The 17848-nt window shown below is 62.0% G+C and overlaps 2 protein-coding genes across 8 annotated transcripts; one reads left to right on the top strand and one right to left on the bottom strand.

Annotated features, from left to right (window-relative positions):
* Positions 1-3: 3 nt before the first annotated feature.
* On the bottom strand, positions 4-2795 carry PUSL1 (pseudouridine synthase like 1). Of its 5 annotated transcripts, none has more exons than XM_053576658.1 (9): positions 2640-2794; positions 2328-2385; positions 1998-2185; positions 1675-1842; positions 1425-1595; positions 875-1045; positions 719-773; positions 474-645; positions 4-226 (listed from the first exon to the last, which is right to left on the bottom strand). In XM_053576658.1, the coding sequence occupies exons 1-9, from the start codon at positions 2714-2716 to the stop codon at positions 135-137; spliced, it is 1152 nt and encodes a 383-aa protein (XP_053432633.1). In that variant the 5' UTR covers positions 2717-2794; the 3' UTR covers positions 4-134. The 5 variants fall into 5 exon arrangements, with proteins under 5 accessions (XP_053432633.1, XP_053432634.1, XP_053432636.1 ...); XM_053576659.1 differs by having other exon boundaries at positions 1675-1824; XM_053576660.1 differs by having other exon boundaries at positions 84-237; positions 2640-2795.
* Positions 2796-3291: 496 nt separating this feature from the next.
* On the top strand, positions 3292-16600 carry ACAP3 (ArfGAP with coiled-coil, ankyrin repeat and PH domains 3). 3 transcript variants are annotated; one of them, XM_053576650.1, is made up of 23 exons: positions 3292-3484; positions 6806-6863; positions 7484-7603; positions 7789-7842; positions 8914-8972; positions 9429-9612; positions 9890-9934; positions 10012-10107; positions 10184-10258; positions 11245-11357; positions 11451-11502; positions 11721-11821; positions 11904-12015; positions 12306-12514; positions 12589-12658; positions 12755-12849; positions 12925-13127; positions 13355-13462; positions 14136-14240; positions 14312-14538; positions 14746-14855; positions 14967-15077; positions 15164-16600. In XM_053576650.1, the coding sequence occupies exons 1-23, from the start codon at positions 3438-3440 to the stop codon at positions 15309-15311; spliced, it is 2502 nt and encodes an 833-aa protein (XP_053432625.1). In that variant the 5' UTR covers positions 3292-3437; the 3' UTR covers positions 15312-16600. The 3 variants fall into 3 exon arrangements, with proteins under 3 accessions (XP_053432625.1, XP_053432624.1, XP_053432626.1); XM_053576649.1 differs by having other exon boundaries at positions 9875-9934; XM_053576651.1 differs by lacking the exon at positions 14136-14240 and having other exon boundaries at positions 9875-9934.
* Positions 16601-17848: the final 1248 nt, after the last annotated feature.

Here is a 17848-nt window from a genome sequence, read left to right as displayed (position 1 = left end):
CACCCCATCCCATACCAGCATGTCCTCCACTCCCCACCAGGGTAGAGAGCAGTGTCCAGAGTAGTGGAGATGCTGTGGCCTCAGGTGGCTGTGGATACCCTGCCTTGACCAGCACAGGGTTAGTGCCTGCTGGACTAGAGTGCTGTAACTGGAGTGACCTCAGCTGACAGTCCAGACTCCCTGTAGTTTTCACACTGTAGACCCGGCAGGATGCAGGAGGAAGGACCTACAGACAGACTGGGGTTGGGGATTAGCCGAAAGCCCTCCCCAGGGCTGGAACCTCATAGGGGCCAGAAAACTAGTCTAAGGAGCTGGGAGGGCAGGTACCTTCCCTTCAAACACCCCAGCCCTACCCACTCCAGCTGCCTGGACAACAGGGGGTCTGTGACTGCCACCAAGAGACCTCCCCCCAAGCGTGGTGCAACCTTAGGAGGGTCAGTTGGAGCAGGGCCCCTCAGACCCACTCCTCTTACCAGGATCCCCTAGGCTGCCATAGAGCACTGATTTCAGGAATAAGCCATGTGCTGGGGCCACATGAGCCTGGTGTTTGCCCAAGGGGTCTCGGCTCTCCAGAATCATCTTCACCTGGGCAGGCAGTAAAACCCCCAGCCCTACAGCCACCAGCACGGCTGTCATCCTCCGGACCTGCAACCCAGACCCAAGACTTGCAGAGGCCGTGCACCCGACCCCGGGGGCAGGGGGGCAGATCAGAGCCTACCTGTTTGTACAGGAAAGACTGGCTCTCAAACTCCAGGTTCCAGAAGCGTAGTCTCCTGGGAGATGAACCTATGAGGTCCTGGCCGGCAGCCCCTGCCGCCCAGCCTGCCCTGTGGCCTCCATAGACCAAGTTCATATTCAGGCCCCTCACATCTACCGTAGAGATGCCCTGAGTCTGGGGGCTGGGGGAGCACAGCCAGCTCGCCTGCAGAGGCCCAGCCCTGAGCTCGGTGCCCTCCCAGCAGAGTCTGAGCTGGTCATGCAGAAATTCCTCTTCCCCTTGGGCTGGTCGTGGACTGGGCAGTTTCTAGGTATCAGCAGCTGCCACCTGTCAAGAAGCCCCTGGACAGTGCTGGGGCAGCAGGACCCACCCTCTGCTAGGCTGGGTTGGAACTACTGGCCCCAGTGAAACCTTTAAACAGCTGCCAAAGTCCATCGACTGGCAGAACTCTGGGGAGGGTCCCCAGAGAAAGGCAACCTCTGTTCTCTGGTCCTCAGCCTGGCAGGGACCCTAGCTGGGGGGAGGGCATAGCTGCAGACTCAAGGGTGTCTGGGCTATGTCTCTTGATTGCCCCACACTCTCCAGCTAACCAGCATCTCCCTAGTCAAACCCTGTTGAGTGTCTGCTGCCCAGTCCAGCCTCTACCTGGTTTTGCCTTGGAGGCTAAACTCTTCATTAATGGCTTGGGCAGGCCACCCTTCCTCACCTGCTCTCCTGAGGAAGGACATAGGGGCTGGCTGGGCCCAGGGACACTGAGACTCGGTGCAGTGTTCGCACTGAGCTGGTGGCCGGGCTGCCAGCTGACTGGAAGGCACTGAAATCATGGGTTCCAAGGAGGTACTGAGCAGCTTCTCTCATGGCGTCAACATCCAGGTAGCTTTGAGGAGCCAGGGGAGCAGTGAGGAGGGTGTGGCAGCCAGGTGGTCCTGGCCACAGCCTCCCTCACCGGCACTTACTCTGACCGCAGAGCCCAGCACAAGCTCCGTTCAAACACAGGCAGCTGTTTAGGCTGAGGACAGCCAGTTGCCAGGCGGTACAGGTAGGTCCTGGACGTGGCCGCGTATCGCGCATGGAAGTCGCTGGGCACTCGGAAAGCCTGCAGTACCCTGTGGCCACAGGTCAGGCTGGCTTGAGGAGTAATCCTGCCCACCTGCCCAGAAGACCTTGGTATCTACCCCACCACCCCCAAGTTCTGTCCAAACACTAAGTGCTTCCAGACCTCTGGCCTCTACCCACAGTGGACACAGTCGGGGAGAGCAGAGCCCAGGGCTGGGCTCACCTGATGGCCGGGTGCTTCAGGTGGGTGTTGAGGGCCTGGGCTAGGACCTCGGGGGGGAAGGGTGGCCGGCCTGAGCGGCGCTGGATGTCCAGGTGTGCGGTGTTGCACAGGGCATGAACCCCGGTGTCCGTACGGCTTGAGATGGTGAACTTGACCGGCACCACGGAATTCAGCTGCTCTGCAGCCTCCTGCGGGGGCAGGCGGGTACAGCTAGGGAAGCCGCAGCCCCGGGGGACGGTTCCCTACGTGCTGGGGTGCGCCGGGGGCTCTCACTCGACCCTCACGGGACACGTGGGGGGCGCCCTCCCCCGGGCGGGCTGGCGAGCTCACCTCCAGATAATTCAGGACCCCGACAGCGCGTTGGGCGCCCCGGACCGCCGCGACCCCGCTGCGGGCAGAGAAGCGAAGGTTATAGTAGTGCCCACGGGGGCCACCCCCGCTGACGTCTAACGGAGACGGGCCGCGCCCGGAGACGTCCGCCTGCGCGCAATGAGTGGCCCACGGCGCCGACCCTAAATCCAGCTCCGGCTCGCGGCCTCCCAGTGCCCCGGCCCGGGAGCCAGCCGGGTCCTCTCTAGGTCTAGTCCGACCCACCCGCTTCGCCCGGGTTGCGAAAAGGGCGGGAGAGGGCGGGCCACATACTTGAAGTCTGCACCCAAATACTGAAAGTACACGAGGTAGCGCGCCCGCACGGATCCCGCAGCCGGACCGGGTCCCATGACCTGGCCTAGCCAGACGCGCCGCACGAGGCGGACCTGCGCGCGCACGCGGCCGGCCACGCCCCCGTCGCCCCGGCGCCTGCGCGCCGGCTCGGTCCTTAAACCGCCGGAGGAGGGTAGCGGAGGCAGAGCCGGACTTAGGGAGCGGGTACAAAGTGCAGGGCTGTCGTCGAGCGCGCGGCCCTGGATCGACGGCGGCGGCCCGGGAGCGCGCTCGCACTCACGCGTGACCCCTCGCCCCTGAAGACGCGCACCCGCTCGCTCGCGCGAGCACACGCTTTACCCCCGCCGCCGCCCATCCCTGCTCCCGGGCGAGTCTATCCGCCTCCTTCCGGCCAAGTCCTCCCAGACGTGTGTTTTGCAAACGCCTCGAGCTGCGCCGCGGCCAGGATGGCTGAAGGGGGTGAGGTCTGTACCTCTGGCCTGGCCGGCAGCTCCTGAAGTCGACTGCGCGGACGGGCCCAGCTTCTCTGCCCCGGTGCGTTTGGCGACGCTCCCCGGCGGTGACAGCAGGTGGCTGACTTGGGCGACGCTCCCCGGGGGTGACAGCAGGCGGCGGACTTGGGCGACGCTCCCCGGCGGTGACAGCGGGCGGGGCGCGCTCTCGCAGGCGGGCGCCGGGAGCGGGCGGGACAGGACGGGCCAGGCCGGGCCAGGCCGGGCCAGCCAGGCTGCCCTGGGCGCCGCGCTCCTGTGCCAGCGAGCGCTTTGCGCCGCAGCCATGACGGTGGAGTTTGAGGAGTGCGTCAAGGACTCGCCGCGCTTCAGGTGAGCCGGGCGGCGGGCGGGAGGAGCGGCCGCCTTTGTGCGTGCGCGGGCGGCGGCTGCGCGGGCGGCCAGGGCGGAGGATCGCCGGACAAAGCCACCCGCGCTGGGGGAACAAAAGACCGCGATGCGCGGCTGTGTCCGCCCGGGCCGCGCAAGCACGGCCGCCGCCGGACTGTCCACCCAGCTCTGTCTCAGCCCTGTTTCCTGGCTGCCCCAGGGGCCAAGCCCCTCCAGGCCCTTCAGTCCAGCTCTGGCCAGGGTTGTCTGGGTCAGCGGGGAAGGAGTCTGTTTCTGGTCTCTGCCTTGGTCCATGTGTCCAGAGTAGTGCCCAGGGGACAGGCAGCTGGAACCACTTCGAGGCCTGGGGTGGGCTGCGTGGCAGAGGTGGAGGGTGACCTGGTGGCTGGAGCTGTTAGAGTGGTGGGGAAGGGCAGGTGGGAGGTTGGGGCTGTGTGCATTCTTTCGTTTGTGTGTTTTCATCATTCCTGGGCATCTGCATGAACCACATGTTCCTGGACGTGTGTATAAACGTGTATCTGCCTTACTCTCTGGACGTTTTGCAAACAGTAATGGAGGCAAACATTGTGTCATCCCTATAAGCTTGTACCTGTGGAGGCCGCCTTCTGCTGCACATGCTTATGCAGAGTGCACCTCTTCTGTGCCCTCCCTGGGGGTGCCAGACCATGCACAGAACAAGGGAGTGAGCTGCACCACTGGGCTGGCATGCTAGGTGCATGCATGCATGTGCACATAATACATCTCTGTGTGGATTCATGTGATGTGCTTACCATGTCATTAGACAGACACATTAGTTTGTGCATGTGTGTGTTCCAGAACTGGGAGCACATACCTGCCTGTGGACACGTATGCACCATATCCCAGGACATAAACATCTGCACATGGTACTTCACTCAGGCATATTCGTGTCATGCCTCTGCACTGCCGTGCTTGGCTATGCTTGGTCATACGTGTGTGTACATGCTGGGTCTCTGGGAGCCTCAGTGTCCCTAGAACAAGCCCTGTGCACAACTGCCTGCAGAGGGTGCCCTTCCCCACCACTCTGACAGTCAAAGGCTTCAGGAGCTTGGGATTGGGAGGGTCCAATCCTGAGCAGGGGGAGCCTTCATATTTCTGTCTGCTTTGGGAAAGGGTTTGAGCACTCTCGTATCCCAGACTCTATGCCTCACTTTGGGCCTCTGTCCTCCAAGACCAGACTGGGAAAGGGCCTTGCAGGGAGGCCGGGAGGGGGTGTTTGTATGTGTGTGGGGGAGGAGGGCCTGGTCCTGGTTGAAGCACCTTTACCCTGGCTCCTCACTCACTGCTCCTGCTCCTCCACCCACACAGAGGAGTCTTGGATAGTTGGGCAGGATTGCTAGAGCCCCCGCCCCCCACCTCCAGGCCTTCATTCCCTCACCAGCCTGTTGGGACTGTGGGCTTTGCAGCTGCTTCTGGTAGGAAGGGGCTGCCCAAGAAAAAGGCTGGCCAGGGTAGGGACATGGGACTGGAACAGGAAACTAAGGACAGTTTACCTGTATTCTGGTCTTGGGGCTTCATCAGCCTCACTCAGTGGGCTTGGGGTGAGGCTGTGAGGGTTCCCTTAGGCTGTACCCACCTTGTCCTGGACCAGGGCAGGACAGAACAAGGTCTCTGATGTGGAGACTGGTGCCTACAGTCCCCCCTGGGTGGGGGGACTCTGCCTGTGACCTCCTGGTCTGAGGAGGGACTGTACACAGTCGAGGGGAACTTGGTGGGAGCCACCCAGCCCTTATTCCATCCCTGCCCTGGGTGGGGCTCCAGGAGCTGAGTCAGGCTTTGGCTAGGGGCCGGCCCCACCGTCCCCACCATGCTCCATGCTGCCGAGGGGCTTCTGGCCAAGCCAGGAGACCTCAGGTCCCCCCTGCCAGGCTGGGGAGGGATGTGCTCAGGAGCTCCCAGAGCTAGATGCAGCTCTTGGGATCTCTGCTAAGCTCCCACTTTGTCCTGGTGAGCTCTTCTGTCAGTCTTGGTGCAGCCCAACCCCTGCCACCTCCTGGGGGCTGGGGGGGAGTGGCAGTTCCAGGTGCAGCTGTCTCTGGTTGGCTATGGCTTCTGGGCGTGGCTGTCTCTGCAGCACTGTCCTGGGGGTGGTCCCTTGCCTGCTCTGGGACACCTGAGGAGAGGGGAGACACTGCAGTAGTTAGTGGGCCTAGATGTGAGCTGGGCTGTGGTGGATTTTCTCTGGCCCCTCAGTCCCTTAGATAGAAGCTAGTGTCCCACCCCAGTGGGAATTAAGGACAGGCCTAGCCATGCCCCACGTGACCCCCAGGCCTGAGAAACCCTGGAACACGCTCCTCCCCCACTGGTCCTTGGGGACAGCAAAGCAGGGAGTGGCTGCTGTGCCCACCCTGCCCGAGGCCTGCTCTGGAGCAGCCTCCCTGTGTGCCGACCCAGTTCCTGACAGCCCATCCCTGGGAGGACAGATGGGCCAGCTGAGATGATTGTATAGTGTGAGAGGCTGCTGGGACCCTGGCCCTGTTTCCCCATTTCCTGCTCCCGGAGGGGGGTGGTCACGTGTGGATCCATCTGCCTCTTGCCTTGGGGGGGTGGGGTTCTTCTGCACAGCTTCTCCAGTGATGTCATGCCTTAACCCTTCTCTCCCCAGCAGCCACCGCCAGGCTGCCCTGGTGGGAATGGGCTCTGAGCGGGACTCCTACCTCTCCCTCCAGAGGATAGTGCTGTTTGATGCTTTGAGGTGGCAGGGAGGCTGGGGCATCTCTCCTCAGCTGCTTTGGGGCCTCCTGGTGCTGCCAGGACCAGGAAGCAGCTATTCCCCAGCCTCTGGCTCCCACTGGGTGGCACCAGGGTTCATAGGCACAAGGCCAAGATGGGCTGTACCAGGCACAGAGGGAGGTGAAGGACATCCAGATGATGTCCCTCAACTCTGATCCCAGAGAAGAGGGAGGCCAGTGAGGGAGGCCCACTGTGGGGCTCCATCTGTATCCTTGGAACACATATGGTAGGACACAGATGGACTGCTGCCCCTCAGAGGTTGCCCGCCTGCCTGACTTGTCCCCAGGTCTGTCAACTGGCCAGAGTCCAGGTCATGGGGGTCACAGTCAACTTGGCTTCTTCTAGCCTGGGGGTGTGGTGCTGGGCGTGTGGCAGCTCCAGAGTCAGTGGGCCTGGGCCCTGTCCTCGCTGTCCACAGGACATCTACCTCCCCAGTCTGTTTCCTGGAAGCCCCTCCCCATGGCGGACCCCTTGGGGAGGTGCAAGAGATGATGAAGGCCCGAAGGCCCAGCCTAAACCCCAGGTGGCTGCAGCCCCCTGTTGTTGTTGCAGGGCAACCATCGACGAGGTAGAGACAGATGTGGTGGAGGTCGAGGCCAAGCTGGATAAGGTAAGGGCTTGGTCCAGAGGGCCATGTGTCACACTGTCCCCGCCAGGACTGGGGTTCATGGCTGGCAGGACTTGCCTGAAAGGACTTTCTAACTCTTGCACACCACCTGTGTGTGCCTGTGTCGCATAGCGTGCTGCCTGTGAGCACACAGGGTGTACTCAGGACCTGTATCTCCCACACTCCAGTTGCACATGCATGTGCACACAGCTGGCCCCATGTTCCCCATTGGTATGCCCACTTGTCTCTCTGTTGGTGGCTGCTGGAAGGAGCCACTGCCTCAGCATGATTGGGTAGGGGCTGAGGGCAAGGGCAGGGCTGACCCAGTCAGGGCCATATGCCATAGGCTGGCCTGGGGCCCCCACATGGGGCTCCCCTGTCTTGCCAGCCTCAGCCTCAGCCTCACACCCTCCCGGTCCTCCCTGGAAGCACCAAGCAAGCAAGTTCAGGTGTGAGGGAGCCTAGGGCAGGGGTGGAGCAATGTATCCCTACCCTGGCCCCAGGCAGTAATGACCCTGGGGTGATTCTGGCCGCCCAGGACTGTTCTGGTGTGGGCAGCTGTGAGGGCTGCTGCTTAGAGAAGTTGTTGGTCCCTCATCATGCCCACTGTGTCCTGTCCATAGCTGGTCAAGCTGTGCAGCAGCATGATAGAGGCTGGCAAGGCCTATGTCAGCACCAACAGGCTCTTCGTGAGTGGTGTCCGTGACCTGTCCCAGCAGTGCCAGGGTGACGCCGTCATCTCGGTGAGGGGATGGCTGACCTCTGACCTCCAGGTGTGGGTAGGGGCAGGAGGTAGCCTCTTCAAGGGCCCAGAGCCCGGGGAGTGGGTGGTGTCTGCCCACAACCATGGGGGGATCTGTGTTCAGTGGGCTGGGGGTGCTTATCTGTTGTGCCTTCAGCATGGTCTCTCTGCCCTGCCTCTCCCCAGGAATGCCTGCAGAGGTTTGGAGATAGCCTGCAGGAGGTGGTCAACTACCACATGGTGAGCCTGGGTGCAGGCTCCTATTCAGTGCCGTCCCCACTGAGGCAGCTCCCTGCTGCCTGCAGGCCCCGCCCGCCTGGAACAGAGCTTGGCTGGCTCTCAGAGAGCTGAGCTGGCGGCAGTGGCCGGCTTGGGGGAGGCCACGTTTCTGCTCCTTCAGTCTCTGGGGGTGGTGGCTGCCTTGTGTCTGTGAGTCAGTGGGGATGTGGGTGGACATCACTGGGGGGCTCTGACATGTCCCAGGCATGGGAGGGCTATGAGCACTGGGGTCTTGGGATGGGGGGATACCTTAGAGGTTCACCCAGGGTCCCTTCAGCTGGGCAGGGCTCTCTGTTCCAGACTTACTTTTCTGCCATTCGGGCTGGCCTGGTTGACCCCTTAGGCCCCAGCACTGATGTGGACACACAGAATAGAGCCTGAGGCACATGTGGGTGGTCCGGCTGTGGCCTAGAAACCAGAGCCCCAGACTAAACAGGGGCCCCACCCCACACAGGGGAAGTTCAGAAATAAACCAGCTCAGGATGTTGCCTCCTGCACTTTTCCCCCCCACCCCCTCCCACCCGCCCTGTCTGTTCCTGATTAGACCCAGTCCCCTGCACTTAGGGGTCTTATTCTGGCCCCAGTGCCCTGCAGAGGACCCAGAGCCCCTCCATCTCCCCAGGCGAGGCCCCTGGGAGTTCTCGGCTCTAACCTGCTACAGAACTAGTCACCCTCAGAGTGGCCTTGCAGGGCCAGGAGGCAAGTGTTATATTGTGCTCTGTGCCCACCCCAGCTCTGATGCTGTGGGTAAGGCTGGAGGAAGGGTCCATCTGCAACAGCGCTGGCCTCTAGACTGGCCAAGAGTCTGCTGGGCAGATGAACTGGTGGCCCCAGCTGTTGCCTCTGGACACTCATCCAGGCTGGGGTGCTTATCCTCAGCTCCCAGCTCCCAGCCTGAGTCTGGGCCTGTGGGCAGTGCCCTCTGTTGGCCAGCCCTCAGGGCTCTCCTGGTTCTCACCTGGGAGGATGGGGCCTGGCCTCCAGGGTAGTTGTGGATGGACCCCAACTGCCTGGCCCTCCCTCTGTCCCCAGATCCTGTTTGATCAGGCACAGAGGTCCGTGCGGCAGCAGCTCCATAACTTTGTCAAAGAGTGAGTGGCTCTGAGGCCCCAGGCCCCGTAGCCCCCAGTGCTGCGGGACAGAGGCTCAAGTCGCCCCCCTCTAGAAGGGGAGGTCTCTGCCAGGCCCTCTTGGCTGTGCAGAAGCTGCAGGTGGCTTGGGGGTGGGTTGAGAAAGCTGGAGCTCCAGCTCTGTGCCTTGTGTGTGGTTGGGTTATCCCACCCTAGGGGAGAGGTCAGACTGCCATTGGGGGACGTGGTCTAGAGGGTGGCACCTGGCCTGGATGGATCCTGGGGGTAAGGTACAGAGGGCTGAGAGGTCTGGAGGGGCATGCCCAGCTGTGGGGGGCAGGGACCTGGATAGCCAGGCCCTACCCAGGAGCAGAGGAAGAGAAGTTTATGAAGGTGGGAGACCCCCGGGCATCTGGAACCTGGCAGGCACCCCTTCTCTGACTCTCTGACCTCTGACCTGACACTGCTGGCCCCCAGGGATGTGCGGAAGTTCAAGGAAACAAAGAAGCAGTTTGACAAGGTGAGGGAGGACATGGAGCTGTCCTTGGTGAGGAATGCACAGGCCCCGAGGCACCGGCCCCATGAGGTAGAGGAGGCCACGGGGGCCCTCACCCTCACCCGGAAATGCTTCCGCCACCTAGCCCTGGACTACGTGCTCCAGGTGGGCTCCTGGCATGGGTGGGGGCTCCTAGGCAAAGGCCTGGGATGGGGGTTGGCTGTAGGGGCCAAGGCCCTGACCTTATATAGGGAGGGTTAGCGGGGCATGAACAGGATGAAAACTTCTGCTTTGCCTGGGGTGGGAGGGCTGACATCCTGTTGTGGAGTAGGACCTGGAACCACAGGAGGACAGGGCTGGCATGGTGCAGGAGTCGCAGACAACCTGGGGGGCTGGGGGCCACAGCTGCTGTGCCCCTCACCTGCAGGCTTCTCCCTGGCAGATCAATGTTCTCCAGGCCAAGAAGAAGTTTGAAATCCTGGACTCTGTGAGTATTTGGGGGGCTGCCGGGGCACAGGTGTGTGGGTACAGGAAGGCTACAGCCTCATTGGTGCCACCCCACAGATGCTGTCCTTCATGCATGCCCAGCACAGCTTCTTCCAGCAGGGCTACAGCCTCCTACACCAGCTTGATCCCTACATGAAGAAGCTGGCAGCTGAGGTGAGCCTTTGGAAGAGTGGGCCTTCGGGTCAGGGTCTCCTGGGGTCCACTGTCCTCCTGATGGTCTGGCCCACAGCTGGACCAGCTGGTTGTTGACGCAGCAGTGGAAAAGCGAGAGATGGAGCGCAAGCACGCCGCCATCCAGCAGCGGGTGAGGCCCCTCGGCAGCCCTGGCAGCTCTGACCCAAGCGAGAGCCCTAGCCAAGGGCATATTGTCCAACACATGTCCCACCTGTCTCCAGCCCCTCACATGCACTCCTTGGGGGTCTCTACCCTGGAGCTGGGGACGAGGAGGGTGGCACTCAGCCCTCTGTCAGGCAGAGGCCCTGCCCCCCAACCCAGGGCTGAGTTTGCTGCAGGCAGGAGTGGCTACTTCTGGGTAGGAGTGAATTCACTCACTGGTTCTCTTTCCCTCATACCTCCTTTCCTCTTGCTTTGGTTCCTCAGACGCTGTTGCAGGTGAGTGAGCATCCATCCCCAGGGAAGGGCATTGGGGGGGAGGGGCTGGGAGTGCAGGGCCTCTGCCTCCCCCTTCCAGTCTGGCCAGCACTTCAGCACCAAGGACACCTCCCACCAACCTCAGAGCTCAGGGCCACGGGGAGGCACTTGTGTGAGCTCAGCTGTAAGGGGTGCTGCTCCCCCACCAGCCCCCTGGGGGAGGGCGGCAGCTGTCCCTTCCCACCCCTGCTCAGCCCGGACAGCAGGTGGTCTGACCTCCCCTTGTTGCCCTGGGCCTTGCAGACAACAGAACACACAGGACGCCAGGCCTCCTGAATGGAGCTCTGTCCAGCCAATTTGGCAGCCCACTGGTGGTGAATGGGGCCTCAGAGGCAGCAGGGCAGCTTCCGGATCTAAGCCTGTTCATCCCCTGGGCCTGGGGCTGGTGGGGGGCTGGCTGTTGGGCCTCCAGCTGTGAATGTGAGGGATCTGCCCCAGAGGAATTTGGGGGAGGGGGCCTTGCTCAGGCCCAGATTTGGCTGTGAGGAGCAGAGGGTCTCTTGCCTGAGTGTATGGACTGTGTACTGTGTGGCAGCCTTACCAGAGGGCCTCATCCCAGGCTTCAATCCAGGGAAGCCTGGAGGGTGACAAGGTCCTCCCAGGTGGGTACTCACTGGGAACTGGCTGTGGCTTTCCCAGGACTTCTCCTACGATGAGTCCAAAGTAGAGTTTGATGTGGATGCGCCCAGCGGTGTGGTGATGGAGGGCTACCTCTTCAAGAGGGCCAGCAATGCCTTCAAGACATGGAATCGGTGAGGGGTCTTCCTCAGCGGGGCCAAGGTGGTGGGGTCAGTGTGGATGTGGAGGCTGCCTGATTCACCACCTGTGCCCGGGGCACTCACCAGGCGCTGGTTCTCCATTCAGAACAGCCAGCTGGTCTACCAGAAGAAGCTCAAGGTGCGCTGTGGGGCTGGGGACTGCGGGCTGGGGGCTGGGGTCAGCCATGACTGGTCCCCTCCCTACTTGGACTATGGGATGGGCTGGTCAGTGGGCTTGGTGAGAGCTAGGACACTAATGGACACCAAAGTCCATGTGGTCATGGGAACAGGGAGTTGGAAACAGACTATGTCTCTGAGGTCAAGCGGTCATGGGTGGGGCTGGGGCATGGCCTGCAGGACGCGCTGACCGTAGTGGTGGATGACCTCCGCCTGTGCTCCGTGAAGCCATGCGAGGACATCGAGAGGAGGTTCTGTTTCGAAGTCGTGTCACCTACCAAGTGAGGAGACCCGATGGGGCGGGGCAGTGTGGGAGGGGGTGGGGCGGGGCCCTGCCCACCGGCTGATGGCCCCTACTGGCAGGAGCTGCATGCTGCAGGCCGACTCTGAGAAGCTGAGGCAGGCCTGGGTGCAAGCGGTGCAAGCCAGCATTGCCTCCGCCTACCGCGAGAGCCCAGACAGCTGCTACAGTGAGGTGCGACCCTCCCTGCACCTCCCATACCTGTGTGCCACAGCAAGAGGCTCCTTTAGGCTACATGTGTGCATGTGATGGTGTGGTATACAGCACACTTGCCTGTACAGTATGTGTGGGTGTGAACATGCGTGGCAGGTGGTGCTTGCACGTGTGTACATACACACACTTGAGCAGGCATGTGCTCAAAGAGCCCTACCCTGTGCTGGCACTTTTGTCTGGGGAGGAGAGGGCCTACAGGGAAAGTGAGGCTGGAGCTCTTGCAGGACTAAGTGGCCCCCACTCATCTCCAGAGGCTGGACCGCACAGCATCCCCATCCACAAGCAGCATTGACTCTGCCACGGATGCTCGGGAACGCAGCACCAAGGGTGAAAGTGCACTGCAGCGGGTGCAGGGTGTGGCTGGTAATAGCCAGTGCGGTGACTGCGGCCAGCCAGACCCCCGCTGGGCCAGCATCAACCTGGGTGTGCTGCTCTGCATTGAGTGCTCTGGCATCCACAGGTGGGCCTGGGAGAGTGGGGGCAGGGACAGGGGCGGGGGCTGCACCTAACTCATACCACTACCTTGTTGTCCAGGAGCCTGGGCGTCCACTGCTCCAAGGTGCGGTCCCTGACACTGGACTCCTGGGAGCCAGAGCTGCTGAAGGTGGGTGTGGGGCTCCCAAAGCTGCTGGTCCCCAGAGGGTGGGCAGGAGCTGGAGTCTGCACCTGGGACTGACACCCGGCCCCCATCTCCCACTAGCTGATGTGTGAGCTTGGGAACAGAACTGTCAACCAGATCTATGAGGCCCAGTGCGAGGGTGTGGGCAGCAGGAAGCCCACAGCCAGCAGCCCCAGGTGAGGTGGGCTGCATCCCGGCTCAGCCAGAGGAGCCCCAGTTGAGGGTGCAGCCTCACGTTTGCCCTGGTCCAGGCAGGACAAGGAGGCCTGGATCAAGGACAAATATGTGGAAAAGAAGTTTCTGCAGAAGCCACCCACAGCACCAAGCCGAGATGCTCCAAGGCGCTGGCGGGTGCAGAAGTGCCCACGCACCCACAGCTCTCCCCATGCCGCCACCACCCTCCGCAAGGGCCAGCTTGAGCCCGTCCTGCCCTCTGTTGCTGCCCTATCCTCAGGTGGGAGGCTGCTTTGGTCACACCCTCAGCCCATGCACTGGGCAGGGCAGGTTGAGAGCTGCCTCTGGCCATGGCAGGCGTGTGGGCTAGAGGTAGAGCTCATCTGGGCACCCCGGAGACCCACAAAACTCCCGGCATGCCTTGGGACTCCCTGCCCCACCCAAGCCTCAGTCCCTCCCCCCCCACCCCCCCACCCCTCGTCTGAGCACGTGGCCTGCCCCCTGCAGCGGGCACTCTGGAGCACAAGTTCCGCCGGGATTCCCTCTTCTGCCCAGATGAGCTAGACTCCCTCTTCTCCTACTTCGATGCAGGGGCCACGGGGACTGGTCCACGCAGTAAGTGTTGGGAGTAGGTGCCAGTGGTGGGGCAGTAAAGCAGGGGAAGGGCTAGGCGAGGCCCCTGTCATAGGGCAGGAACAGCCTCTGGAGGGGTTGGGGGTATCTTAGCCACTGACCTGGAGGCTGTGCCCTGACTGTCAAGAGTGATATGTGCGGCGGTGCGCATGTGATTGTGCATGTGCATTGCATGCTGGTGGGCCTGCATGTGCACTGATGGGTGGTGGCCATGGGCAGCAGTGGACAGTGTCCACCTGGCCCTCAGCCTGTAGCTCCTGAGGCTGCTGTCCATGTCGAGCTTCTCCCTTGATGCTTGGGCCAGCATCTCCGGGGCTTGGAGAGATGCCAGTGACCTTCCAGCCTGCACTGGCCACAGCCAGGACAAAGGCCCACTGGGAGTGAATGGCCATGCTTGGCAACCCATCCTGCTGGTTAGCCAGAGGGTGTCCTTTCGTGTGTGGCTAGCTAGTGGGTAGGCTGCCCTTTGCTCTCTTGTGCTGCTCCTGGTTTCTCTCTTTTCCTCCCAGCCCGGGCTAACTTCTGTCCCACAGTGAGGGCTGATCCTGTCCCTAGGGTGTCCCTGCAGAGTGGGTGGAATTCCCACCTACCTTTTTGGTTCTGGGAGGGGTTGGAGACCTCTCATGCCCAGGATCTCCTTTGCTGCGGGCTGCAGGTCTGAGCAGCGACAGTGGCCTGGGCGGCAGCTCTGATGGCAGCTCGGACATCCTGGCCTTCGGTGTGGGCGTGGGCTCCATGGTGGACAGTGTCAGGGAAGAGGGTAGGTGCACCTCCCAGCCCCAGAGCACTCCCTTCCTAGGGTTGCTGCCCTGACTTCCCCACTCTCTGCAGAGGGTGTGGAGTCTGAGGAGTCCAGTAGTGAGGTGGATGTGGATGCCGAGGCTGAGGCCTGGGGCCCGGCTGATGTGCGCGAACTGCACCCTGGGCTACTGGCACACCGCGCTGCACGTACCCGAGACCTCCCCGCACTGGCCACAGCACTGGCCCACGGGGCTGAGGTCAACTGGGCTGACGTGGAGGACGAGGGCAAGACACCATTGGTGCAGGCCGTGCTAGGGGTGAGCGTGGGACAGGGGCTGCGTGTGTGCAGGACACAGGTGCTGGACACAGCACATTCTCTGCACCCCTTGTCCATGGTCCTGCCCCAGGGACCCTTGGCCTTGGTGCGGACCTGGCTCAGTTGGGCTAGGGGTGCCCTGGGTTGGGGGTTGGGGTGCAGGGATCCTGTGAGGGGTCATTTCTTCTGAGCTGCCCTGGCCCCCCAGGGCTCCCTGATCGTCTGCGAATTCCTCCTGCAAAATGGAGCAGATGTGAACCAAAGAGACAGCCAGGGCCGGGCGCCCCTGCATCATGCCACACTATTGGGCCACACCGGGTGAGGCCCCACATACCCACCCACATGCCTTGGTCTGTCCTTGTGCCCCAGGGTTCCCCCACCCATGTTCCCCAATGTGACCCCCCACCCCATGTGCCCCTCTCCTCTCAGCCAGGTCTGCCTGTTCCTGAAGCGGGGGGCTGACCAGCATGCACTGGACCAAGAGCAGCAGGACCCACTGACCATCGCAGTACAGGCAGCCAATGCCGACATTGTCACACTGTGAGCAGGGATGGGCCCTGGTGGCTGGGAGGGAAGCAGGAAGGTCTCACAGAGGTGTGGGTGTCTCACTCTGTGCCTCCCCGAAGGCTCCGTCTGGCACGCATGGCTGAGGAGATGCGGGAGGCTGAGGCGGCCCCAGGCCAGCCTGGCTCCCTGGCGGGCAGCAGCCCCACAGAGCTCCAGTTCCGAAGGTGTATCCAGGAGTTCATCAGCCTCCACCTAGAGGACAGCTAAGGCTGGCGGCTGGGCGGCAGGTGGCGGGCGGGCAGCTGCCAGAGCCCCAGCCGCCCAGCTGAATGCCCCGCATGCCTATGAAGACCCTGGCCCTCGCAGCTGCACCCCACCCCTGTCAACACGCCATTTCCAACAGCCCCAGTGCCTGGTGCCGGGCAAGCCCCTGCCCCCTCTTTTCCCCTCCTTCCAGCTGCCTGGACCCATGGGCCAGGAGAGGGACCCTGGGGACAGGAGCAGACCCCAGCACCGAGTCTTCGAAGCCCACGATTCCCTGGGAGGTGCTGCGTCATTTGGTGCCCTCACCCCTACTGGGGACCCTCTCTGTGCAGGTCATAACTTCTCCAGGGCCTGGGTTGTTCGTTTATGTCTCAAATCACTCTCAAGATCTGTACCTCTTCATGTCCCCACTTGACGGCCTCAGAACTCTGACCTGCTAGTTGGGTCCCTCCCACAGACCCCCAGAGCCCCACCTCTAGGCCCTGGAGCTGGTGGCTGGCTGCCAGCACCTTCCTAGGGCAGGATGGTGGCCCATGCAGGGAGCCAACTCAAGTACCTCATGCAGCGACCCTGGAACCCAGGCTGGGCTCCACAGGTGCTGGGCAGGTGGGACTCTACCTGGGCCCTCAGGTCTGGCTGGACGCGGGCGTCCCAAGGCCATGTGGCTGGCCACACAGACCCCCCTGCCAGACACCCAGGCCTGTCCCTGCCTCCTTCCAAGACCCGTTCTCATGGAACTCAGCCCAGAGCCTGTGCATAGGCCACATGGCCACGTTCCACCCACACCTGACGTCCTTTGTTGCTGAGTGGATTTTCTATGGTGACCTTGTTTTGACTCTGTGTCTTTCCTTTAGACTTTCAAGGACCACTTTGACTCCAGCTCTGCCCACTTATGGGAGAGGCCCCTATTCTTCTGCACTGCTCCCTCCCAGCCTTGCCCCTTAGGACTCTCTGATGGGTCCAGGGACCCCTCACTTATTTTGTGGGGCCCACCAATGCCTTCATGTTCCCCTGAACATAGGTTGGGCCTCCCAGCTGTGGGCCTTCAGGCCAAGGTCAGTCAGCTAGCCACTATGCAATGCTGCCCGGAGGCTCTGTGGGCAAGGTGGTCACAGCATACCCCACCCCCGTGCCTGCTGACTATGACCCTCTAAAGAGCATAATTAACCCCTTTCTCCCTCTGCTTGAGCTTGGCCCCTCCTCCGGCCCTGCCCAGGCCTGGGGGTCCACCCTCCTGCTCTGATCAGTTGCTCATTGTTAATAAAACGCTTGCGCCCTCTGCCTGCCCACTAGCTTCCAGCCTCGGTCTGGATCTGTTGTTTCAGCTGGGGTGTCTCTGGGTCCCCCGCCTTCTCTGAGGGCCAGTCCTCAGTGGGGCAGCACTGGTATCCCCCCAAAGGATACAAATCAGACTCATGAGTTGCCAGAGCCTGGTGGGATACCTGGGGCTTCTTTGCCAACATCCAACTCCCATCTCCTTTCCCTGGACCCTCTGCCCTTCTCTGGCCTGGAGTAGGGGTGGGTGCCAGCTGGCCAGGGCAGCCTGGGGCTATCCCCTGCCCCTGGTCTGGCAGAGCAGCTGCTGGGGTCTGTTCCAAGGGAGTGTCAAGTAGAGCCAGGTCTGCAGTGTACCCTGCATGGATGGTGGGACAGCAAGAACATAGAGCAGCCCAAGGTCGCTGGTGGTGCTGTTTGCACCCCTCTGGCCTAGCATGTCATGCGCACCTTCACTGTGTGTGCCAGAACTGTGGGCTTACAGAAACACACTGACATCCTACCATGTGGCAGAACCTCTGCTCACACTCACAAGCACATAGTCATGCCCGAGACTTAGGAGTGCACAGTGGTAAGGACGTCCACCCAGCCTGGGCCTCCTGAAGAGCTGAGAGGCCTCTGCTAGGCATGCTGAGTGCCTGCTGCTCACAGGCTGCAGTACACTGCTTCCTGGGCCCTTGGGTGGCCAGGGAAGCCCTATGGCAGCTGGTCTGGCCTGCTTGAGGAGCCAGAAGAGCCCTTTCCACCATAGGTCTAAGGATCACGTGGAGAGGCTGACCGGCAGGTCTGGTTCAGGTGTCAGGATCCCAGAAGCCAGATTCAGCCTAACTCTTCAGCTAAGACTCCTGCCAGATGCCCAAGAGCATCCAAGGAAGATGGGCTCTACATGTCCCCAGGATTTTGGACATCCTCCTGCAGTTATACAAGGCACCTCTGAGGCAGGGATGGTTCCTGGGTGGGACACCTGTGTCCTGCAGGGCCAGCAGTATCCCAGCAGCAGGGCAAGGGCTGTGACGTCCAGCAGCAGCTTTAGAAGCTGCAGTACCTGCGCCCACAGGGAGGGCAGCCAGCCCTCCTCTGTGCACTAGCCCTGTTTCCAGCTAGGCTGGTTGGCCAGCAGCTCACTGAGGTAGTTGAGGTCCTGGTTTGGGGACAGGAGCATCTCCTTGGGGAATGACAGGTGGAGGGAGGGCTCAGAGCTTGGCCCCTGGAGAGAGGGTGCTCTCCTGCAGCTCTGGCCATCCTAGCTGACCACAGCCAGGACC

This window comes from Nycticebus coucang, chromosome 22 (assembly GCF_027406575.1).
Source record: "Nycticebus coucang isolate mNycCou1 chromosome 22, mNycCou1.pri, whole genome shotgun sequence".
In the NCBI taxonomy this organism is placed as follows: Eukaryota; Metazoa; Chordata; class Mammalia; order Primates; family Lorisidae; genus Nycticebus; species Nycticebus coucang.
Note: the sequence above shows the minus strand (reverse complement) of the source record. Positions and strands in the feature narration are given on the sequence as shown.